Source organism: Protopterus annectens, chromosome 8.part0 (assembly GCF_019279795.1).
Source record: "Protopterus annectens isolate FY-2018-M chromosome 8.part0, PAN1.0, whole genome shotgun sequence".
NCBI classification, from domain to species: Eukaryota; Metazoa; Chordata; order Ceratodontiformes; family Protopteridae; genus Protopterus; species Protopterus annectens.
In genome coordinates this window covers 1111651549-1111677205 of record NC_056741.1, presented here as the reverse complement: position 1 = coordinate 1111677205, position 25657 = coordinate 1111651549, and the positions used below count along the sequence as shown (strand labels likewise).

General features: G+C 40.8%; 1 protein-coding gene across 1 annotated transcript in view; it reads left to right on the top strand.

Moving 5' to 3' along the window:
* The window catches only part of UBAP2L (ubiquitin associated protein 2 like), a gene marked incomplete in the record, with an annotated part of 3970948 nt that overhangs the window by 3414683 nt on the left and 530608 nt on the right, over positions 1-25657 (top strand). Inside the window, 1 exon segment of the mRNA XM_044080639.1 lies at positions 14742-14847. Within this exon segment, the coding sequence (XP_043936574.1) occupies positions 14742-14847 (106 nt within the window).

The window sequence follows — 25657 nt, the reverse complement described above, 5'->3', positions numbered from 1 at the left end:
AGGGAGCACTTTAAATGGGAAGGCCAAGATTACTCTGATTCCAGGAAAAGGCTTAGGGAATTCTTATTTTTACCCCAGCATAGGCCCTTAGCTATACCTCCTGTGTTGAATGTGGTGGAAGATGTTTTTGCAGAGGCTTCCCTGAACCCTGATTCTTTGCCTCCTGCCCCTGTTAAACCTGATAGGTACTATAGGGTGCCTGAAGCTCATAAGTATCTGTTTAAGAGTCCTAGGGCAGACCCGAAACTGTTTCTCAGGGGCCTAAAGGTGTTAAGGCCTCTGTTGTTAAAAAATCCTGTTCCCACTGATAAAGAGGCAAGGGCTTTGGATAGGTGGGGAAAGAAAGTGTATACTTCTTCCACTTTAGCCATGAGAGCGTTGAATTGTCAGTTTCACATGCTAAAATATCAAAATTATCTCCTTTCACAATTGAAATCTAAGGTGGATGCTTTGGCGGAAGGTATAGAGTGTAAAGAGTTGCTGGATTTGGTTCATGTGTCTGAACAAGTGGGTAAGCATTCTTTGCAATGTGGTTTTGATGCTGTGCAGGCCTCCTCGAGGGTGGCTGCCACTAGTTCTGTTCTTCGCAGGCATGCCTGGTTGAGGGATCAGAATTTAGCAGAGCATGTTAAGACTAGGATTTTGGATGCTCCTTTACAGTCTGATGTGTTATTTGGTTCGCCTGTGGAAGCAGTTTTAAAGAAAATGGAGGACAAAGCTAAGTCTATGCAAACTGTTAAAGATTTTTTGCAGGTGCAGCCACCGAAGTTTAGTAGAAATTGGCCTGCTAAGGGATGGACATATCCTGCTTATGATTCCCAGTCTAGGGGTAGGTCTAGACGTGGTAGGGGCAGAGCTCAAGGTTCTTTTAGGCCTAGAACAGGGGGTTCACCTGCTCAGACTTCTGGTGAGGGTAGGGGTCAGTCCTTTCGTAAACAGACCCAATGACCTGCCTTTTCAGCTGCCAGTAGATTCTCGTCTGGCAGCTCCTTTGGGAGGAAGACTGTCTCTTTTCAAAGAAAATTGGGATTTAATCACTCAAGACAGATGGGTGTTGGATATCATTCACCACGGTTACAGGTTTTATTTCCATACATTGCCCCCTTTCAAAGGCATGCCAGACGTTCCCCTCCACAAAGGAAAGAGGCTCACAAGCAAATTTCTCTGTTACTCCAAATAGGGGCCATTCAGCCAGTCCCTGTACCAGAAAGGGGCCTAGGATTTTATTCTCGCCTGTTCCTAGTACCAAAGAAGGGGAACACGTGGAGACCAATTTTGGATTTATCTATCCTCAACACTTATCTGGACATTCCCAAGTTCAAGATGTTGACGTTACAACAGCTTTTACCTCTGCTGGGCAAAGATCATTGGATGGTAACTTTAGATCTCAAGGAAGCTTACCTTCATGTGCCTATAAGACTAAGTTGCAGGAAGTATCTGCGTTTCGAGCTGGAAATTCTCATTATCAGTTCTCTGCATTGCCCTTTGGCTTATCTACTGCCCAGAGTATTCACAAAGGTTCTGGCTCCAGTGATAGCTTACTTCAGGCTAAAAGGAATTCAAATCTATCCTTACTTGGACGACTGCCTGATTCTGGCTCAAGAAAAGGAAGACCTTCTACAGCATCTGGAATATGTCATAGCAGTGCTAAGATGCCTAGGGTATTCTGTGAACGAAATAAAGTCCAGTCTAGTACCCTCTCAAGACATGTGCTTTCTGGGTGTGAGACTGAATACAGCAGCCCAGATGGCCTTTTTAACCCCGGACAAACAAAAGAATCTTTCCAGTTACTTCCATCAACTATCTCTTCAGTCCGGGCTGACTGCAAGGACAGTCCTTCAAGCCTTAGGGTTCATGGCATCTTGTATTCTGGTGCTTCCCAATGCCAAACTGCATATGAGGAAGCTGCAATGGTATCTCAAAAATGTGTGGACACAGCACTGCCAGGATTTGGACACTGTCATTCAAATAATACCTTGCATTCAAAAAGAATTTTTGTGGTGGGCTCAGGAATGTCACCTAAACAAGGGACTCTCTGTGACCCGGCCAGAGGCGAGTCAGATTTTAACGACAGATGCCTCGGACATTGCTTGGGGAGCTCATCTAAATGGAAAGTGGATACAAGACAAGTGGCCTGCCAGACTACAGCATCTACATATCAACATGAAGGAGATGTTAGCAGTCCAGTTTGCATTAATGGCTTTCAAGGAGTTACTTCTTCCTGGGCAGGTGTTGATTCTAACAGACAACACAACTGTCATGTGGTACATCAACAAACAAGGGGGAACACATTCTTATCCTCTATGCAGGCAAGCAATGATTTTATGGGAGACTGCGCTCAGCTTGCAACTAACTCTTCAGGCAAGGTTTCTGCCGGAGCACAGAACTCCTTAGCAGATGTGTTAAGCAGGCAAATCATGGATCCCCACGAGTGGAAACTGGATCTTCATGTATTTCAGAAATTGACAGTGTCATGGGGAACTCCAGACATAGATCTGTTCGCTTCTCCACTAAACCACCAGCTGCCAAAGTTTTGCACAAAGGGGTTTCATCATACAGCTTGGAAAGTGGATGCTCTTTCTTTCAGTTGGAAAAATCTTCATGTGTATGCCTTTCCACCTCTGCCTCTTCTTCCAAAGGTGCTCCTAAAGGTCAGACAAGACAAGCCAAGGATGATTTTAATAGCTCCAGATTGGCCTCGGCAACACTGGTACCCACTACTAAGGAGTCTGGTAAGACAGCCCCCATGGCCTTTACCTTTGATTCCACATCTGTTATCTCAGAAGGACGGTCACCTGCTCAATGTCAAGCTTCACTCTCTTCATCTAACAGCCTGGCATATTCTGTGTTGAAACACAGCAGGTCTCAACTTCCTCAACAAGTTTTAAATGTGATTATGGAAGCTAGAAGACCTAGTACAAGAAAAGTGTACGCAGAAAAATGGAAGAGATTTTTATTTTGGAGTGCAGCAAAGAATTTGGAGATTTCTGAGCCTAATATGAGTGTGGCTCTTCAATATCTTACTGAGTTACTGGACAAAGGTTTGTCTTTCTCTTCCATTAAGATTCATGCTGCAGCAATTTCAGCTCACTATGATTGTGACCCACCATTGTTTTCGCATCCTTTGTTCAAGCAGTTTCTTAGAGGGGCAAAGAATATAAGACCCCACGTGAGCTCCTACTCCTGCTTGGGATCTCAATTTTGTGTTGGAAAAACTTACTCTACAACCTTTTGAGCCTGCGGCTACTGCTGACTTGAAATACTTGTCATGGAAGACTGCTTTTTTGTTGGCTATTACTTCTGCAAGAAGGGTTTCTGAGTTGCAGGCCCTTATGGCAGTAGAGCCCTTTTGATTTTCCATAAGGATAGGGTATCATTACGCACTAATCCTTCCTTTATGCCTAAGGTGGTTTCTAGTGTGGCTTTAAACCAAACTATTCATTTGCCTACTTTCTATGCAGATCCCCAAAATAAGGGGAAAAGATTTTGCACACTTTAGATGTACATAGGCAGTTGCGTTATTATTTAAGCAGGACTAAGGATTTCAGGCAGTCTCAGCAATTGTTTGTTTCTTTTGCTTTGAGTTCTCAGGGCAAGCCTGTGTCTAAGCAAACTATTTCTAAGTGGATTGGGTTTTGCATTTCATTTTGTTACTCCCATCATGGCAAGGAGATTCCAGCTGGGATTAGGCCTCATTCCACTAGGGCTACTGCCACTTCAACAGCATTTCTAAGGGGTGGCAACTAAGGATATTTTGGAGGCAGCTACTTGGAGTTCAGTGCATACTTTCTCTAAGCATTACCACCTTCCTCTCTACTCTAAATCTAGGGCTGGTTTTGCCACAGCTATTTTGCAAGGCATGTTGACAGCTCCTGCTTCCTTATGATTTGCCAGCCTCCCTTACCTCTGCTTTGGGATTCTACCCAATGGTTAGGACTGCAGCAATGTGGAATGAAGAACATAGTACAGTTTTGTACCTACCATAAATGTAGATGTTCGAGGATCCACATTGCTGCAGTCCAATTTCCCTCCCTCCTTCCCCTCTGTGTTTAGGGGTGGTGGTGTGGGCTAATATATATATATATATATTCTTGTACATTTGTATATATTGTATATATGTTTGATGCAGGGCTTTTTGGTGTTTTGGTTTGGGCCTTGTCTTTTTAGGGTCTTCTGACATCTGGGGCAAGAAAAGACTGAGGATATGACGTCGGTCATGCGCATTAGTACCCTGACGTCCTGACATCAGTCTAATGCGCCTTGACCGACGCCAGCCATATACTTTGGTATTCGGGCCGACTGGACAGCGGACTACCCAATGGTTAGGACTGCAGCAATGTGGATCCTCGAACATCTACATTTATGGTAGGTACAAAACTGTACTTTCCTAGTACCAAAGAAGGGGAACACGTGGAGACCAATTTTGGATTTATCTATCCTCAACACTTATCTGGACATTCCCAAGTTCAAAATGTTGACGTTGCAGCAGCTTTTACCTCTGCTGGGCAAAGATCATTGGATGGTAACTTTGGATCTCAAGGAGGCTTACCTTCATGTTCCTATCAGACTAAGTTGCAGAAAGTATCTGCGTTTTCGAGCTGGGACTTCTCACTATCAGTTCTCTGCATTGCCCTTTGGCTTATCTACTGCGCCCAGAGTGTTCACGAAAGTTCTGGCTCCAGTGATAGCTTTCTTCAGACTAAAAGGAATACAGATCTATCCTTATTTGGACGACTGCCTAATTCTGGCTCAAGGAAGAGAAGAGCTTCTTCATCATTTGGAATATGTGATAGCAGTGCTAAGATGCCTAGGGTATTCTGTGAACGAAATAAAGTCCAGTCTAGTACCCTCTCAAGACATGTGCTTTCTGGGTGTGAGACTGAATACAGCATCCCAGGTGGCCTTTTTAACCCCGGACAAACAAAAGAGTCTATCCCTTTACTTCCATCAACTATCTCATCAGTCCGGGCTGACTGCAAGGACAGTCCTTCAAGCCTTAGGGTTCATGGCATCTTGTATTCTGGTACTTCCCAATGCCAAACTGCATATGAGGAAGCTACAATGGTATCTCAAAAATGTATGGACACAGCACTGCCAGGATCTGGACACTGTCATTCAAATAATACCTTGCATTCAAAAGGAATTTTTGTGGTGGGCTCAGAAATGTCACCTAAACAAGGGACTCTCTGTGACCCGGCCATAGGCGAGTCAGATTTTAACGACAGATGCCTCAGACAAAGCTTGGGGAGCTCATCTAAATGGAAAGTGGATACAAAACAAGTGGCCTGTCAGACTACAACATCTACATATCAACATGAAGGAGATGTTAGCAGTCCAGTTTGCATTAATTGCTTTCAAGGAATTACTTCTTCCAGGGCAGGTGTTGATTCTAACAGACAACACAACTGTCATGTGGTACATCAACAAGCAAGGGGGAACACATTCTTATCCTCTATGCAGGCAAGCAATGATTCTGTGGGAGACTGCTCTCAGTTTACAGCTCAATCTTCAGGCAAGGTTTCTGTCGGGAGCACAGAACTCCTTAGCAGATGTGTTGAGCAGGCAAATTATGGATCCCCACGAGTGGAAATTGGATCCTCATGTGTTTCGGAAATTGACAGTGTCATGGGGAACTCCAGACATAGATCTGTTCGCTTCCCCACTAAACCACCAGCTGCCAAAGTTTTGCACAAAAAGGTTTCATCCCACAGCTTGGAAAGTGGATGCTCTTTCTTTCAATTGGAGCAATCTTCATGTGTATGCCTTTCCTCCTCTGCCTCTTCTCCCAAAGGTACTACTAATGGCCAGACAAGACAAGCCAAGGATGATTTTGATAGCTCCAGATTGGCCTCGACAGCATTGGTACCCATTACTGAGGAGCCTGGTACGGAAGCCTCCATGGCCTTTGCCTTCGATTCCACACCTGTTGTCTCAGGAGGACAGTCATTTGCTCAATGTCAAGCTTCACTCTCTGCACCTAACAGCCTGGCATATTCTGTTTTGAACCATTGTGGGCCTCCACTTCCACAACAAGTTTTGAATGTTATTTTGGAAGCCAGAAGGCCTAGTACAAGGAAAGTGTACGCAGACAAATGGAAGAGATTTTTATTTTGGAGTGCAGCAAAGGATTTTGATGTTTCTGGGCCTAATTTAAGTGTGGCTCTTCAATATCTTACTGAGTTACTGGACAAAGGTTTGTCCTTCTCTTCTATTAAAGTTCATGCTGCAGCAATTTCGGCTCACTATGATTGTGACCCACCATTGTTTTCTCATCCTTTGTTCAAGCAATTTCTTAGAGGGGCAAAGAATATAAGACCCCCACGAAAAGCTCCTACTCCTGCTTGGGATCTCAATTTTGTGTTGGAGAAACTCACTCTACAACCTTTTGAGCCTGCAGCTACTGCTGAGTTGAAATATTTATCATGGAAGACTGCTTTTTTGTTGGCCATTACCTCTGCAAGAAGGGTTTCTGAATTACAGGCCCTTATGGCGGTTGAGCCTTTCTTGATTTTCCATAAGGATAGGGTATCATTACGCACTAATCCTTCCTTTATGCCTAAGGTGGTTTCTAGTGTGGCTTTAAACCAAACTATTCATTTGCCTACTTTTTATGCAAATCCTCAAAATAAAGGGGAAAAGATTTTGCACACTTTAGATGTCCACAGGCAGTTGCGTTATTATTTGGACAGAACTAAAGGTTTCAGGCAGTCTCAGCAGTTGTTTGTTTCTTTTGCTTTGAGTTCTCAGGGCAAGCCTGTATCAAAACAAACTATTTCTAAGTGGATTGGGTTTTGCATTGCTTTCTGTTATTCCCATCATGGCAAGGAGATTCCAGCTGGGATTAGGCCTCATTCCACTAGGGCTACTGCCACTTCACCAGCTTTTTTGAGGGGAGTGGCAACCAAGGATATTTTGGAGGCAGCTACTTGGAGTTCTGTGCATACTTTCTCTAAGCATTATCACCTGCCACTTTACTCTAAGTCCAGGGCTGGTTTTGCCACTGCTGTTTTGCAGGGCATTTTGGCAGCTCCTGCTTCCTTGTAGTTAGCCATCCTCCCTTACCTCTGCTTTGGGATTCTACCCAATTGTTAGGACTGCAGCAATGTGAGATGAAGAACATAGTACAGTTTTGTACCTACCATAAATGTAGATGTTCGAAGATCCACATTGCTGCAGTCCAATTTTCCCTCCCTCCTTCCCCTCTGTTGTTAGAGGTGGTTGTGTGGGTTGGGTTGTACATTTTGTGGATATTGTATATATTGTACATATAGTTAGTGCAAGGGTGGTTGGTTGGTTGTTTGCTGTCTTTTGGTTTTGACCTTTCTTTTTAGGGTCTTCTGACATCTGGGGCAAGAAAAGACTGAGGATATGACGCCGGTCATGCGCATTTGTACCCTGACGTACTGACGTCAGTCAAATGCGCCCTGACCGACGTCAGCCTTATACTTTGATATTCGGGCCGACCGAGGACAGCGGACTACCCAATTGTTAGGACTGCAGCAATGTGGATCTTCGAACATCTACATTTATGGTAGGTACAAAACTGTACTTTATATGGATATGGATAATAAGATACAAGCAGTTAATATGTTTTTAGTCCCTTTAATGTTATACACAGGTGAGGCATATTCTTATCAGCCAGAGTAGAAGCTGTGGATAGCAGGTAATACAGAGCTGAAGGATTTTATTTGGGAGGGGAAGACGGCAGGAGTCAAGTGGGATAAGCTGGTTCTTCAGTAGAACAATGCAGATTATGGTTAACCTGATTTGAAAGGGTATTTTGGAGCTACACAGTTAAGTCTTTTATACATGGTGTAAGCGGAAATCTATAATTCAAAGTGGAAAGGGGTGATGGATGACATGGAGGGAAGCTCAGGAAACAAGGAGAGACTGGGATTTTGGATGCAGATCATTAAGGAGAATAACAATAATGTTGAGAATATTATATTCATAAAGTAAAGTATTCTACGAACTAAGCCACCATGGGAATGGAGAAAGGAGATTCTGCTGATAAGGATGACTGTAATTAGGGATACAGGCAATAGGCAAGAGGGGACCGGAATTTATTGGAGATAATTGGCAAAGGAACCAAGGTTGTGGCAGCAAATAACTACAGAGTGAAAGGTAATAGAATGGGAAGACAGCAAGAATTTATTTGGACTGCAGGTCAGAGATTGCCTTCTCTATCAAGGAGTGATATCAGAGTATAGGTAGAGAGAGAGAGAAATTGGGGGGGTCCTAAATGAAAGACCAATACTGGTAGAGGTTTTAGTAGAATGTAGAACAGAAGCTGTTAAAAAAGGATCATTAGTAGAGCATATAAAATATTGTATGATAACTATGAGTCAGTCAGAGGATGTCAGAAAGGATGGGGAAGAGATTGGATAAGTGATTCACAAAGAAATAATGGAGGAGAGTTTATGTATGTCTCCCAAATATGCAATAAAATGTAGAAGATTTAGGACGTTTGCTTAGAAATGGTTACTTGGGATATAAAAATATCTATGTAGACTCCAGAGAATTTTTATTCAGGTAGACTTCAAATGTTGAAGGTGTGATAGGAACGAAAGAGGTAATTGGGAACACATTTTCTGGAAGTGAAATGAGTTGGCAGACTAAAGTTTCCTCCAGACTAGTATATCAGAGATACTGGGTGAGTAAATTGGTGTGAATAGGGAAATGATTTTTCTGTTCAAAAAAAGAAGAGGCCAGCACTAAAATTGTGCAAATCATTGCTGTTTGTTCAATATGAACAAACCCAGGGTTAGGGAAACAAAGCCCACCAACCCCATAAAAGATGATCAAACCAGTTTCGGCTATAATAGCCTTCATCAGTTTAACAAAAACTTAAACACATCCCTTGAATATATGCATAATCCATTAATTACTGCAGGTTGCCTATTGGCTGTTCACATTTGATCATTCAAACCAGGCTGAAACAGCCCTCCTAATTTAATAATCCATTTTTTCTCCTCCTGATTAAGAAATGTATGCCACACAGATTTATTAACCCTGTTACTAAATATTTTATCAATAACAGTGAACCTGAAAGAGGCAGTGGCATGTTTGAGTGTATGTTTATAAAGTGCATTAGACATTCTGTTGTTCCTAATATCACTCATATGTTTGCTAATCCGTAGTCTTAAGGGTCTTAATGTCTGCCCTATATAAAAGGCAGAACATGTACACTTAACCAAGTAAATGACCCAGTCCGAAACGCAATTAGCCAAAAATGTAATGTCATAAACAGAGGCCGAATTCTTGCTGGTGAATTGTTTAGTCAGTAATAATTAGTAATAATAAGAATATTGTAATCTTGCCAACTGATAAAGGAGGGGCTGTGGTGGTGGTGGATGTATTTTAATGAAGCTCAAAGGCAACTTAGTGATGGACGACATTATATGATTATGCCTTTAGATCCGACTTCTAGGTTTAAGGCTGAAATTGATGCCTTTTTGAGAAGTGCCAATGAGGAGGGTATTATTACAGATTCTGATGGTTACCATGTGACGGTACAGGATCCTAAACCTCAGTATTTGTAGCTACTGCCCAAAGTACATAAAGGTTTACATTATCCACCAGGGAGACCTACTCTATCGGGTAGAGGGTTTCTTACAGAACCACTCTCACAGTTCCTTACTAAATATTTAAGACCTATGTTGAAATTGGTTAGAGCCCGCATACAGGATACTACCCAGTTTTTGGGTATTATTTCTAATATGCAATTGGAAGAAGGCTGGCTACTTTGTACATTAGATGTGACTGCCCTATATACCAACATTCCACACTGGGCAGGACTTTGTGGTCTACAATATTGGTTGGATAAAAGTCAATTGTACAGACCTGGGTTCAATACCTTCTTGTTATGTCTTACAGAGCATGTTCTCACCAAAAATGTCTTATATTTCTAAGACCAGTGTTACTGGCAAATACAGGGTACAGCGATGGGGGCATCTTTGGCCCCCATTTACGCTGACCTTTTTATGGCTTATATTGAGGAGCAACTTATTTATGACCCCGAACATAGTCTATATATGGAGGAAATTGACATTTGGAGGCGTTATCTTGATGATTGTTGGTTGGTTTGGAGATCTGATAGCACATATTTACATGAATTTGTAGGTTATCTAAATGATAATAAATGAGGAATCCACTTCACAGTAAAGTATCATACACACCAGATTTGGATGTGTTAGTGACTAGGAAGGTGGACAATACATTGGATAGTGAGATTTTCGGGAAATATCCCCAGTATAACTCTCTACTTCATGCATTTAGTTTTCATCCCCAACATATCATAAGAAACATCCCCAAATCTCAATTTCTCTGGGTGAGAAGGATTTGCTTGAATACAGAAACATACAAACATTACAGGAAGGATTTGACACACAGATTTTAAAACAGGGGTTATATGTTTGGTCATATTACCACTGCCAGCATCTGGGCTTCTAGTCATGACAGGATGGATCTGTTGAGGTATAAGGAACATCATCCAAATGACCCTTCAAGTTTGATGTTGGTCACTACGTATGGGTGGAATACAGGGGCATTTTTGGACATTATCAATAGGCACTGGAATATTTTACTTGCTGACAAGTTTTCGGAGATTGTGGGTAGCAGATGCATGTTTTCTTTCCGTCGAGGGAAAACATTGGGTTCTCACTTTAATCATTATAAACATGTTCAAAGCCTGTCCACTTCTGTACATCAGCGTACCATCACAGGTGAGGTTTTATATGGATGCTTCTCTTGTGGGCATTGCACACACTGTAACAGGATTAATAAGACTAACCAATTCACCAGCAAGAATTCAGCCTCTGTTTATGATATTAAATTTTTGGCTAATTGCGGATCGGACTGGGTCATTTACTTTGCTACGTGTAGATGTTCTGCCTTTTAGATAGGGCAGACTTCAAGACCCTTAAGACTACGGATTAGCGAACATATGAGTGATATTGAAAACAGAATGTCTAATGCACTTTATAAACATACACAAACATGCCACTGCCTCTTTCAGGTTCACAGTTATTGATAAAATATTTAGTAACAGGGTTAAGAAATCTGGGTGGCATACATTTCTTAATCAGAAGGAGAAAAAAATGGGTTATTAAATTAGGAGGACTGTTTCAGCCTGGTTTGAATGATCAGTTGTGAACAGCCAATAGGCAACCTGCAGTAATTAATGGATTATGTATATATTCAAGGGATGTGTTTAAGTTTTTCTTACATTTATGAAGGCTATTATAGCCAAAACTGGTTTGATCATCTTTTATGGGGTTGGTGGAATTTGTTTCCCTATCCCTGGGTTTGTTCATGTTGAATAAACAGTAATTTTTCGAACACGTTTAGTGCTAGCCTCTTCTTTTTTTTTTTTTTTTAACTTTACCAAGGTTTTCTGGGTCTTTGCAGTTGCCGTACTGGCGAAGGCTATTTTTCAAATTATTTTTCTGACCAGAAATGCCTAGACACAGTAAGGCCTTAGTGAGTCTTAACTATGGTGGCTGCCAAAAAAGTAGATACTAGAAAATGGAAATCAAAATCTAAACCAAGTGTACTAGAAGTAACGAATATAGTAACAGAGATAAAATGACTGGAATTGGGATCTGTAGAAAAGGGTAGGAGCAAGTACATAGGAAAAATGGGAATTGTGGGAACAATACATACAGGGGAGGAATGAAGTTTAAAAGAAGGCAACATTTGAATGAGCTATGTAATGTTTGGCTGACAGTGATTGGGTAGATTATAAGTGATGTATAATGTTGGCAACTAAAATTGTCAATATGGTTTGTGGTGTATAATACTTGCAAACATTTTATAATCATGGTTTAAGGTTATGTCCATATAGTTTGTTTTCATTTATATAAAAATGTATGATTGCCTGTTTCATAAGTGATACTTTAATAAATGTTTCTTATTTAAAAAAAATGGATCATTGATAACTTTTAGGCACTTGTTCCATAAGGATGTGCAGTAGATATTGAAGGAAGCAAGTAAAGCTACAGCAAGAAAATCTTATATTTACAAATGGATGAGGTTTTCCATTTGGTGTCTAACCGATATCATAGGGCCCAGTCTGGTGCCTACCCCTTTCGTTTTGAAATGTTTGCATGAGCTTCTTAATTGCTTATCTTATGCATCTGTCAACGAACAGTTTGGTGTAATTTAATTTTGTAGACCTGAGTCGTTTAAAAAGGCATGAATAAAATTACTGACCTTAACTTTGTGTTTGAAAGTCCTTATGTTTGTTTAAGAGAGGGATCTTTACATTGTTAAATTTGTAAAAAAAAAAAAAAATGGTAGGAGCCCAGATTGTTTGGTGGTCTTTCCTTTATTTGTGTTCATTACTATATGCAGTGGATATAAAAATGTGCACACCCCTGTTAAAGTGCCAGATTTTTGTGATATAAAAAATGAGACTACAATAAATCATTTCAAAACTTTCCCCACCTTTAATGTGACCTATAACCAATACAATTCAATTGAAAAACAAATCTGTTGAGGAAAAAGTATAAAAAGTAAAAAACGTACAATAAGCTTGTTGCATAAGTGTGTACACCCTTAAACTAATACTTTGTTGAAACACATTTTGATTTAATTAGAGCATTCAGTCTTCTTGGGTAGGAGTCTATCAGCATGGCACATCTTGACTTGGCAATATTTGCCCACTCTTCCTTGCAAAAGTGCTCCAAATCTGTCAGATTGTGATGGCATCTCTTGTGCACAGCCCTCTTCAGGTCACCCCACGGATTTTCTATTGGGTTGAAGTCTGGGCTCTGGATGGGCCATTCCAGTAATTTAATGTTCTTCTGGTGAAGCCATTTTTTTTTTATTTGGATGTATGCTTGGGGTCATTGTCATGTTGAAAAGTGAAATTCTGCTTCATCTTCAGCTTTCAAACAGATGCCTGAAGGTTTTTGGCCAAAAGTGGACTGTATTTGGAATTGTTCATATTTCCCTCCACCTTGACTAAAGCCTCAGTTCCAGCTGAAGAAAAGCAACTCCAGAGCATGATACTGCTACCACCATGCTTCACCGTGGGGATGGTGTTCTTTTGGTGATGCAAAGTGTTGTTTTTTTACTCCAAGCGTACCTTTTGGAATTGTGGCCAGAAAGTTCAACCTTGGTGTCATCAGACCATAACACATTTTCCCACATGCTTTTGGGAGGCTTGATATATTGTTTTGCAAATTTTTAGCCGGACCTGGATGTTTTTATGTGTAAGAAAAGGCTTCCATCTTCCAACCTTACCCCATAGTACAGACATATGGAGAATATGGGAGATTGTTGTCACATGTAGTATATAACTAGTACTTGCCAGAAATTCCTGCAGCTCCTTCAGTGTTGCTGTAGGTCTCTTGGCAGCCTCCCTGACCAGTTTTTGTCTCGTCTTTTCATCAATTTTAAAGGGACGTCCAGTTCTTTGCAACGTCACTGTTGTCCCATATTTTCTCCACTTTATGATGACTGTCTTCACTGTGTCCCATGGTATATCCAATGCTGTGGAAATTTTTTTGTACCCTTCTCCTGACTGATACCTTTCAACAGTGAGATCCCTTTGATGCTTTGTAAGCTGTCTGCGAAGCATGGCTTTTGCTGTAGCAGGCAACTGAGTAGATGTCAGGAAAATCCTACTAGCACAGCTGAACACATTATTAGGGGTTAATCGGAGTCCTGTAATTGATGGGCGGGTGTGTACCTAAGAAGACTGAATGCTGTAATTTAATCAAAAGGTGCTTCAACAAAGTATTAGTTTAAGGGTGTGCACGCTTATGAAACCAGCTTTTTGTACTTTTTTTTTTTTATTTTTTATATTTTTCACCTAACATATTTGTTTTTCAATTGAATTGTACAGGTTATAGGTCACAGTAAAGGTGGGAAAAGTTTTGAAATGATTTATTGTGGTCTCATTTTTTATATCACAAAAAATGGTATTTTAACAGGGGTGTGTACACTTTTTATATCCACTGTAGGTAAGTATAATTACAAGTTGCAGCATATCAGATGCATCAATCAAAAAGTCATTAAGCTACAGCAGTTATCTGTATTACAAGTAATCTGTGATTTATTGTAAGAGTAGGCTTCTTTTAGTTATTCCTTTCTACGTTCTTTCTAAGTTTCCCTTTACTGTTTAGTCCCTGAGTTATTTTATTTTATTTTATTTATTTATTTTGTTAGCAAAATATGTTTGCAGAAAGAATTTGTCACAGGTGATGCTCCCTCCCATCTGACATTTGTGCCTTTTGTTTTAAGAGGAATTTTGTTCCTCGCTGATAAGGGAAGTGCCTAATTAAATTCATCTTCATAGCTTTGATGGCTTTTGCTGAATATTTTTATGATATAATTTATATGTTGTGGTTTTTGAAGAGAAGCAAAGCAAAAGAGCTTTGTGAAATAGCTTGCTTGTATGCACAATAGACTTTTAGCATGTGCTGTCATTATACACAGCCCCACTTCACCTGGTTGGAATGCCCTGGCTGAAAATAGTTCGATCTTCTTGCAAACAGTGTCTTCAATCAATGCTTTTAGCAAATGTGTCTATGTAACTTTCTTACATGGGATTACATGTATAAGAGGACATTAAGGCAAGGCAAAATATTAGTGATTTAGTTGAAATTACTGCCTAAAAAGGCATTTGTAAGGTGGCACAGGATTTATTTTCAGTTTTTGTGTTATCAGACCTGGCTGATATGCTGTCTATCAATTTATGTGATGGACCTGACCTAAATTGTTTTATTTTTCAGGTTGCTCCTACCTCTTCTAAGCAGCACAGTGTGAACGTTGGTGTGAACACGTCTGCGACCCCCTTCCAGCAGGCAAGCGGGTATGGCTCTCATGGATACAGCACTGGTAAGGTGGGATTGTTTGGGGGCATCTTTTTATATTTTGTTTTGTTTTTTTATATTGGACAGAAGGCTGGGACCGTTATAGCTGAGAGAGAGATTTTTGCTTTATCTGCTTGAGCAGAACATCTTCAGCATGGCTCCTTAGCATTTTAAATGCTTCATATGACTTGCAGAGAAGTGATGGGAAAAACTTCCCTGGTTGAAAACATTCAGCCTGTGCTTTTCACTTCAGTTTAGTTTCACAAAGCATTAGTATGCATTACAAGCATTGTGCTCTTCCTTGAGTTTTGAGGTAGGTGGCAGTGAAATTCTGTTCCATAAAAAAAAATGCTGGCCTATATTTTAATTGTATTAGTTAAATTTTGAATTGAGCCCAGAATTTATAGTCATGAAGTGGATTTGGTTCCTTTAGGCAGTTGTGTATAGTATAGTTAACATTAATGCTAGAGTAGAGTAGTCTGTTGTTTTGAGTGACAAATGCTCATTAATACTGTGTTAAGTGCTTTGATCCTTTCCTTATGCACGTAACTAATTTCTGTATGTTCTACAAGACAGGCTCCTAATAGTTCTAGCCGTCTGATTTACCCTGTGACATCACATTTATTTCCTTGGAAGGTGACAGTTTTGTGTGTGTTCTGCTTTCACACCACTGGTAAACATTTCTGTGTTCATTGTCTAAATCAGAGCTTCAGTATAATTTATCATAGATGGCATTTAATGATGGATGTCTTCCCACTTGGCCAGATATTCAGATGTCAGAGGAGTAGGGCTCGTCTCCTGCCTTTGCTAAGGAAGTCTGGAAGATGTTGGCTGGCGAAAGAACAATTCATGTCATCTTAATTCTTTTTTTACCTCATCAGAGAATTTCGTACTTGTTCTGTTGCTGTCAGTCTGGCAAGTTCCTAAGAAATAAGTACCTATTTGGAGACTTTTTTTTTTTTTTTTTTGCTGTTGCCAGTTAATTGTATTGCATAATACTGTTTTCCTGTAAACTTTAGCCTTTGTGTATGAATTTTGTGAGCTCTTTCCAAGACTGATATGTCTGGGTAAGGTCACTATTAGCTGTGCTTGTGATTTGGCAAGTTCAACTGAAGGAGTGCAACTTGTTGTGCATTTTCTGTCTCTGAGAAGATCACTGCATGTCTTTAAGCAAGTGGATTAAAAAAAAAATGCTGCGAGACATTAAAGTGTTTATAAAACATTGCACAATTCCAGCCTTAGGTCTTGTTATTTTCTCTCCTTCTTCAAGAGAGCCTTATTGTAGCAGTTCAGAAAAAAACACAGATCTGAGTACCTTTGCAAAAATGGCAAAACCCAGAAAATGAGAAACTGGAATCCGTGGGTAAGAATATGAAGTTGTAGCCACTTCATCAGCCCTATGAGGGCCTTAAAGTGCCAGTCCAGTTGAGGCACAGCTTTCATCAGCTCTAACACCTGCTTCTCCCTTAACCATTGATGCACATTTCAAATCCATGAGAGGGTTTGAATTTTTGATATCTTCCCAGGACTAGATAGATTATTATGCTACATCCCAGCTGGATGTCTGTTCCTAGGTTTTCATTGAGTTCCATCTGAAGGTGCTAACCACTCAGGATTGCCCTCCTTGATTGGATTTCTAAGCTCTGTATACATGGATCCCTGTGGATCCTGGTCAGGGTGTTACTTCAGTGATTTTTTTAAAATCAGTTGAACTTCCTTTGAGCGTCCCTTCAAGAAAGATGTTCCTGTCTGAGACATTTGCTAGACCTGCACCCACCCTGAACATCTTTGTTTATAGGTGGTATACAGAGCATTCTTATAGCTTTCTACTTATCCTGCATAATCTGGATTGGGGAAAAAATCTAAATGCTGGCCTGTCCTATAACTGTCAGACAGTCCAGAGTGACCCTTTTCGTCCCCAAAAATAAATAAATAAAAGTAAAAGATGATTTGTTCTGCTGTCCTTTTTCTGTCAGGCATCCTGATAACAGCTGCATAGATAAGGTTACTGCAGTGTGTTGGAGAAGTCCAAAGTTCTTAGAGTGTGTTCTGATGGGCAAAGTTCTGCTGTGATTAATTCGCATCTGTGATGAAAATTCTACTGTAGCATTGTCACTGTATTTAAGCATCTATTGTTGCAGTGAGTTTGATCACACAACTGCATTTTTATAGCTGATGGTGTTTTCTTGTGCAGTTTTATGATTGTTTCAGTTTCATGTTTAGAGCAGCAACACCAGAAAAGCAGTGTGGCGGGGTATTTTTGTGCTGCCAGAAAATGTTGGTTGTGTGTGTGCTGGCCTGATTAGGCATTATAACATGACTTGGTATGGACTTTGTGAGCACTGTTTTGCCTCTGAAGCTTATAGTAGCAGGACATTCATATAACATTTTTGTAGCATGGCCATTGCTTATTTCTGAATACAGATAAGTCAGTACTTGCCATTTTGTCACACTCCATTGAATATTTTTAAATTGCTTTTATTGTGTAATTATCATGGCAGTGCAAGGGCACTTGGGCTTTGCTTTCATGTTAGCATACCTTCAGTTCTTCGAGCAAGAAGGCATAGATTTGTTTTCCTCAGTGTAAGACCCAGGCATATATGTAGTGAGTTTATGAGCTTCATTTCTACCAAAGGATATTTTCAGATTACTTATGATCTTTTACCACAAAACCCCACCAGTTTTAGTGAGACTGCTGAACAAATTTGTAGATGGATTTTGCTGTCAATGAGCTATGACAGGAGAAGACTCTCTGCTCTTTATTGTGCTTTTAGTGGCAATGGTGTTCTTTTTCTGCAGCAGTTTATCCCACAGTGTGATAAAGGCTTTTCACACTGATAATGCAGTTTCTATTTTGACAGTCACTTTAGTCAATTTTCTGCACTGGCATGCTAGACCACTTCCAATGTTTGGATTTTCTTGATTAGGACTTGCAGGTTTTCTAGAGTAGGGGACACTGAAGACCATTTGTGAATAGCTGTAGAGTGACCTCTGGTTTCTGTATTTCTTGGATATTTGTCTACTAGTTTTTTTATTTTTTTTGTACTGATTGTCTCTCACTTCTTGTATGCTTTGAATCTATTCAGAAAAGAATAGATGACTGTTTTGGAGTAAGTTGAACCCACTTTGTCAAAGGCTGAAACATTTTAGAATCTGTTTTCAGACTGTAGCATGTCATCTGTAACATTTACCCCATGCTTTATTACATTCTCAGCTCCTATAGACTTCATCTCAGTAATGTCATTTTAACTTTAATAACTGTTGTGTCATGGATTTTGAGTCCTTTCATTTTGAGAAGAAAAATAGTTTTTTTCTTCTGAAAATGAAACACAGTGACTTTATTAGCATTACTAAAACGGAGTAAATTGAAGCGTCTGCATCTCTTATTGGTTGTTAATCATGTTTCCCAGACAGAAGACTTTGGACTATATGTAGTGTGCCTTGTAAGCAGTTGTTATGCAGTCTGCCCCAAGAAGACATGAATGTGGCTACGTCTGTTTCATTCGCTGTCAACATCCATCCCCATTCTTCTCCTGCTTGGCTGTTGGGTCTGCTTTCACAGCTACGACTATCCTGAATCTGGCCTCTGTTAATTTACTGGGTACAGGTGTCATTAAAGGTGTTAAGACAACTTATGATGTAACACCAAGGATCCCCACCCATGATGGGTTTAGCTTTTCCACTAGTGAGCCCTGTTAGTGACATTGTGCATTTTTTTTTGTTTGTATTCTGTGTCAGAAGGTAGTCCAGAACTTGAGGATGCTGGAAAGAGGCTTCTTGCAGCACTGGTGGAGTGTGCATCGTGACATCCAGCGAGTGGACTGAATTTCAGCACCTGGAACTTTGCTGGGAAGATTTCCTGAGGCCATTTCTCCCAGAAATGTCCAAGTTGACCAAGACTTCTCTTAAGAGATTTTATTTGGCTGTTACCTAGGGTTGTATTTCCATATAGTTCCTCCCAAGTTTCCTTCTCATCCCTTTAGAGCCAGCCACACTCTTTGTAGACTTTTGATGCATTATCCAGTGTTTATAGTGGCCATTAGCAAGTAAAAATGTTTCCTGTAAGTACATCAAGGCTGACTTATATATTTTGATGGATCTCCAGCAGTCAGAAGGCCACATTGACTTTCTCCCCGTCTGGTGACCAGGGTTGCTGTAGAGTGGGACAGATCCGGCAAGAAGGTATGTTTTACTACTACAGTGAGGCTTAAGAACTCTCAGCTGTGTATCTCACCTGTCACTGTTCCTCTTCTTCCTCCTGGAACTCTTACAGTGGTCATGGTCCTTCCTGAGTCTGGCTTCAAAGAGGCTGTCTCTTTTCACCCTGTCTGTGGCTTCTCTGGCAGAATTCTAAGAGGCCCACCATCTTTTTTTTTTACATTATAAGTTGGTTGGCAGGCTCAGCTGGGTGTCAGGGCTTGAATGATGTGCCTGAGTATATCCTGGGGTAATCCAGATCCAGCAAGATTCCAGTTGTTACCAATGGTGTACCACAGGGTTCAGTGCCAGGACCTGTCTTGTTTGGAATATACTTCACTGAAGTCGAGGCTAACTATACCTTTTGGGAAGTCTAATACCCCTGCAAGTTACATTAATAGCATACTCTTAAGAGTGCACCCAGTGATGAGAGCTCTAGGTAGGCAGATCGACAGTAATAGGAACTTTGACCACTGTGTCCATGCTGGTGAGAGAGTGCTTCTATGGTACAGCTTATAAGTAAGGGCGTGGCATCCAGATACAAGGAGGTTATAGTCCCACTTTAATCAGCCTTCATTAGACCAATAATTGAGTACATTGTACCTTTCGGCATGTACCTGACCAGGCACCTGCATCAACTGGTGTGGACTTAAAGCTTCCTTACAGAAAAAATACATGGTATGAACAAAATGTCCTGTACAGATCAACTATAAGCCTTATCTCTTTACTGTCTCTCCTGCTGACTATTAAAGGGTGATCTGTGTCTAATCTAGAAGGCATTCTCAAATCCAGTCTTAATGGAACTGTTTCACATTCACAAAACAAACTGCAGGAGGATTACCCAATCCACAGATATAAATGTGGCCTGTGACATGAACAAAACATGCCGGAGGGACAGAAGTGTTTCACGATTATCCCTTCTCTAGAGAAGGCTGCCTGTTCAGGTGAAGCAATGCCCTTCCCTGAAATTCGTCAAACTCAGTTTGGATCAATGCATGAGGAATCATAAATTCACTCCTGAGGTGGCTCCTATGTAACTTATGGACAGGGGCAGTCTATAAAATACTCAAAAGGCATAGGCACAAACTTAAGCCATCCTGTAGCCCAGAGATATTAAAAATCTGGGTAGTAATGGCTAAGCTTGTAAGGGCTCTTGAGCCATTGAGCCTAGTAACCTCCTTTGAATGATTCCCCCTCAGGTTGCCATAATGATTATGTTTTGCATATTTGCTGTGGAATTGGCTAGGTTGCTTTTGGAGTCCTCAGTTGTGAGTATGGATTTCAGGTCCACATTTGCAAGAGGGTTTGTCGAACCTAGTAGCTGTGGTCTGGGCTCTGGCCGTCTGTGCCATGGAGTTTTTGTTACTGAGGCTTTACGTGCATTGGACCAGTAGGTTTTGGCTAAGGAATGTGAAACAGAGTGAGTGGAAGCTGTGAATTCATATTCAGGCAATATTGAAGAATTATGGAGAGACAATGTAGGTCTGAAAGAGAAATATGAATTTGTGCCGCTTGGGTTAGAAATAATACAAGGGACGCAATTAGACATGAAGAGAAGACCAGTGGAAAAATCATCAAATTATTGGCATCCTAGAAAAAAGGAGTAGGCCAAGACTGAGTCATATGCATGAGAAATTGACAAGTTGGACAGGTTTGCATGCTGGACAAAAGAACAGGTCAACATGCTGTACTAGGCATTAATAAGCATAATTAGCAACCATGGCTCATTTCGAGAAGGTTTTATACTTATAAGATTAGAGACCAAATTGTGCCTGTTGTGGAGGCAGTTGAAGATTTGCAAAGTTAGTGATGTGAGTATTTTTTGATAATGACTGTTGATCATGTGAAAGAGTGCAGAGTGAGAAAGTTTAAATTTTGATTGTATTACCTAGCATTGCGTTTGTGTTTTTATTTTTCTTGAATTGACTTAAGCTTAGCCACGTCACCTTTGTAGTGATAAGGGGAGAGATTAGATCCTTCTGAATATGAGATAATTACCATTGATGCCAGGCATCAAATTGTGGCTACACATCCAGTCATCTAGGTCTTTAAAGTGGTACTCTGTGATGTGCAGTGCAAGTCTCTTCCAAAGGTGGACAATGCATTCATTAAGAAACCTATCATACGAGCAGATGATATTGCTCTTATCATAGACATTTTTGCCCTTGGAGTGTTAATTCAACAGATTGACCTATGAATGTGAAGTAGGTCAAAAACGTAGTGCGTCTTTCATAGCATGAAATGTTAGTTAAAGATCATGTCTCCGGAACCTGTAAGATACTAAGTAGAGGGTAGAGATTTTTAATCTGTTGAGGTAGGTTAAGCAGATTAAACCAGAAATTTTTCTAAATAGGAAACTTCAGGGCCTTTGAAGTTGTACATAGTGCATATATTGAGGTATTCTAAAGAGGGCATTATGTTCAAAAATGGGTTTGATGAAGAAAGAGTAAAGGATGGGCAAGGGTATTGTTGGACATGGAGGAAATGCCACAACAGACAAGTTATGTGAGGTAGCAGGAATTTCTCACCACAGCTGGTGATGGTTGAAATGGCGTTCGTTTTCGGCATGGATACCCAGGTCTCTAGTAATGGAGTGTCTTCAGGGGAGTGGCTGTGATGTGATAAGAGAAAGGGATACAGGTTTTACTGAAGTTAACTATGCTATTACCATTTAGGGGTGAGCTCATGCTTAACCCACCAGGTGTTGATCTTATGGGCAAATTTAAGTATGACTATGTGAACTGGCTACAGCACACAGTTTGCAGTCACTCACAGACTTGGGTTATCACTAGGCCTTGGGTGTCCATTTGTACTACTGAGGCATAAATGCAAAACAGAGAGGAGGGCCATCCACATCTGTTTGATATTTACTTCCTGGATGTAAGATCTACGAGGTGGGGAAGAAGTGAGTGGAAATGAGAAAAATGCAGTTAAAAAAGGAGTTAGAAGAACTCAGAAATTGACTTGCAGTATTGGATGAGTTGGAGCATAATGCAGAAGGAGAACGTGGGGACTTATAGAGCACATATTCTGCAGAAACAAATGGCTTTGAATATTATGAAGACGATGGGGTGAGTGTAGAATAACTTACCTGATGCAGTCTGGTAATTGAAGTGCTTATCTTTTCTATTGAGTGGCTTGAATCTGAAAATGATGAGATTTATACTTGCTTACTGTGATTTAACCTCATATAGGTTTGTAGATGTTTATTGGGCTAACAACCACAATGGCCTTTTTAAGCCTAGCCATGCATTCCAAATCTCTGACAAGTTTTGGTACCCTTGATAAGTGTAAGCAGGGGCTTGGGAGGTGAAAGATTTACAAGCAGGGGCTTGGGAGGTAAAACATTCACAGGCTGCTTGTGTCCATTAGAAACATAGGTGCCAAACCAGAGGGTGAATTTCCTGTTTCCCATCCAGTTGTCCTACTTAAGCTTGAATTGAGTTGGGGAGGAAGTCTGCTTCACATGGATGGGGAGCCTGTTCCAGAGAAGGGGTAGTCTCTGGGATACGTAGCAATCTCTCCAGTAGGTCCTATTTTCCTCACAGGCAAGGTTTAAGTATTTAGAACGGGTAATTCTGGTGCTGTTTGTTTTGCGGATATGCAGGAAGTCCATCAGAGTGGGGTCTCACAATGCCTTGTATGCCAGTCATAGCGCTACCGTCAACAGCCTGTAGGGGGCAGAATACAGGGATAGGGCTTTGAGGCATTCTGCAGAGGACATATTACGCCTTGTATTCTTTTAGTGAGGAACATCTCTGGGCATTCCAGTTGTTGGATATGCCTGGTTAGGTGCATACCAAACGGGCATTATGTTTGTTTTACAGGCTGGATGTTGTATTGAGGATCTTAACACTGAAGAAGTGGGAGGGTAGCCTTTGCCTCCTAAGTAGGTGAATTGATACAGTCCATTCTGACTCTTGCAAGGTGGTGATTGTTAATTAGTAACTGATAAGATATTAATTAGTTGTGTATAATTGTACATTTATTTTATATATTCTGTCAGAGTTCTAAGTAGTATTACTTAGTAATGTTCACTCTGTTGTCCACTGTTGCACTACTGATAACTTTGAACTTTTTCTTCAGAAAGACCTGACTTTCAGAGCTCTGCACCCTCCCTCCTCCTGCTGGCCAGGCAGATGCCATCTCACCTATAAAAGAGACTCATGCCATATTTAATTCTTTGTGCACCTTGTCAGTCTGTCTGACGTAGGTCCCAGAGTTGTCAGATAAGTACTCCCTTTAAGGAATTTTTTTAAACTGTTTTTGTCCCCACTGCCTACCTATCACCCCCCCCCCAACCAATGGAGTATTCATTTCCTCATCACTGAGGATGAGAGTTGTCCAAGAAGGTCCATCATTAAAGCGGCCAGTAGGGGTGGTTTGATTTTCTTTATTACTTTAGGTCCTACCTCCTCACACATGCTAAATTAAAGAGGGGTATGTAATAAGCTGACCTTGCTGGCCATCCATCACTTCTGCAAGCCCCCTGTCCCCAGAAGAGGCAAATATGGTATGACCCTTCACTCATCTCCCACCTTTCTGGCTTTTCCAGTGCCAGGGCTACTAATCTAACCTGTCACTTTGGTTGCAGTCAGGCTGCAACCCCTCTGTGCCACAAAGCGTGGCTGGAGGAAACTTATCTCATGGTTATACCTTTCGTAGTATTTTAGGTGGCAGGAATAGCTGCCATTTCTGTGCGAGTGTTGTGTAGGAAGTAGATTCCTTGAAAAAACTTCCGCCCTCACATACACACACACACACACTTGCTTGGGGCCCAAGTTTGACGTCCCTACCTGTCCTAATTGGTTTGCTTCAACCAGAAGACCATAAAGCAAAGGTCCAAGACATGGCAAGATTATTTGAACCAGAGAAGGCTACATTGCTTGACCAAGGCTGCCACTGTTGTTGGCCAAGACGAAAATAGAGAGTAGGATGCACATGAGAAGGCTATAGAAGAAAACAAAATCCACTTGAATGCTGAAAACCTCCATAGGCTTGAGGGTGTTGCTTCTGGTGAAGTGCTTTCCCAGCTACTGACTTTGATATCTGCAGATTGGTCAAATGCCTCTGGCATTGCTTTTCAGGAAGCAGCCAAGTGCTGTGATGACAGCATGTCCTGCAGGGCCAAACTCCTCTAGAAATCAGTCAGCCCAGATGTCTTCCCTTAAGTATCTGGTTCTGATGCCTGTATCTTGACTTTCAGCAGTAAAAGCAGTATCCCCTTAGTGTTGGCGCATGATATCCCATATTCTAAAAATTTATGTTATTGGTGTGCACTTGTATATGAAGGCCACAAAAGTGGTCCAGAATGTTAGCCTGGAGGCCTTTTGGGCTGAGACACTTAAAGGAAATGCCTCTGACTCAGCAGAACTCCTTCATCCCTCATCCCCTTAACTGACATGCCATCCCCCCAACCCACCATCTGAAAACTGTCAGTCAGGCAAAAAATGTTGTAAGAGAATAGGAGTAAATCACAAAAGACACGAGAGTACTGAAAGTTGTACTCAAGGGGTACGGGCTACATTTTATTTATATGTACATATAAAAATGCTCAGGCACCCCTGCATTGCACAGAGAGCATATTAAGGGACCTCATAGCAAGGAACCATGGAAAGAGTGCTTTATCCAGAGGAAGGCAAATGCTTTTACTTAAAAAAATAAATAAATAAATAAATTAAATAAAATAAATAAATAAACTGTTTCCAAGAAAATACAGCCCTTGGAGGCCAGTCTTAAAGTTCCTGAAGGTTCTAAAGTACAGAATATATTATTTGTCTTTTGTGCTTCTCCCACTCTAGGACCTTGCTTGATGTTTCCCCCACCTTCACCCATTTGGCCAGTTCATTTTTGCCAAATGAAAGCCAGGTATTTCCTGGCTAGAAGCATGCTTTACAGCCTTGTTCATTCCTGCTAGGATTTCCTGTTTGTCTTCTGTTATATTGGTCTTTGTTTACTGGGAAAGTCTGACTGAGTAATACCCATTTTCAGCAGAGGCCTGAGGAGGAAAGCTCCATTTGCTTACATTGCAGTATACTAAGTTCCAGTTAAACACAGAGTAGTTGCATTTCTGTGTACATTTATACACACACAGTAGTTATATTTATACATTCTAGGATTTTACAGAGTTGGAAGTTACTAAAGAGGAAGCCCAAGTGCAACTTGGTAGATTGTACAGGCAGCAGTTATGAATACAATTGTTTTGCCATTTCAGTGAGAATTGAGAGTATTCTGTTTAAGGAGAGTATTTGGAGGGTATCATATGGTGAACACAAAGTCTTAGCCTTGTGATGAGCATGTGCAGGACCAGGATTGGTTAACGTGTTGTAGTAAGCAGTCTTGTAAAGTTTTATTTGTGTGGGTTAACACAGTTAGTTTAGAATATGGTCAGCTTACTGTTTCTGGAGGCAGGTGGACAACCTGCCCCCCCTTGGGAACACCTGCGACTTCACTGAACCCACAGTTGCTGCCTCCTGAATGAATGCATGCCCATGTATGCCAGTTTCTCCTTTCAATCTAATCAATGACAGCTGTCATCCCATTCAAAAAAAAAAAGCTTTTCTGTCAAGGTAGCTCTTGCTTATTGAGAAATACCAATGATATCCTCATGGTTAGACTTCCTTACATTCTCTTCATAC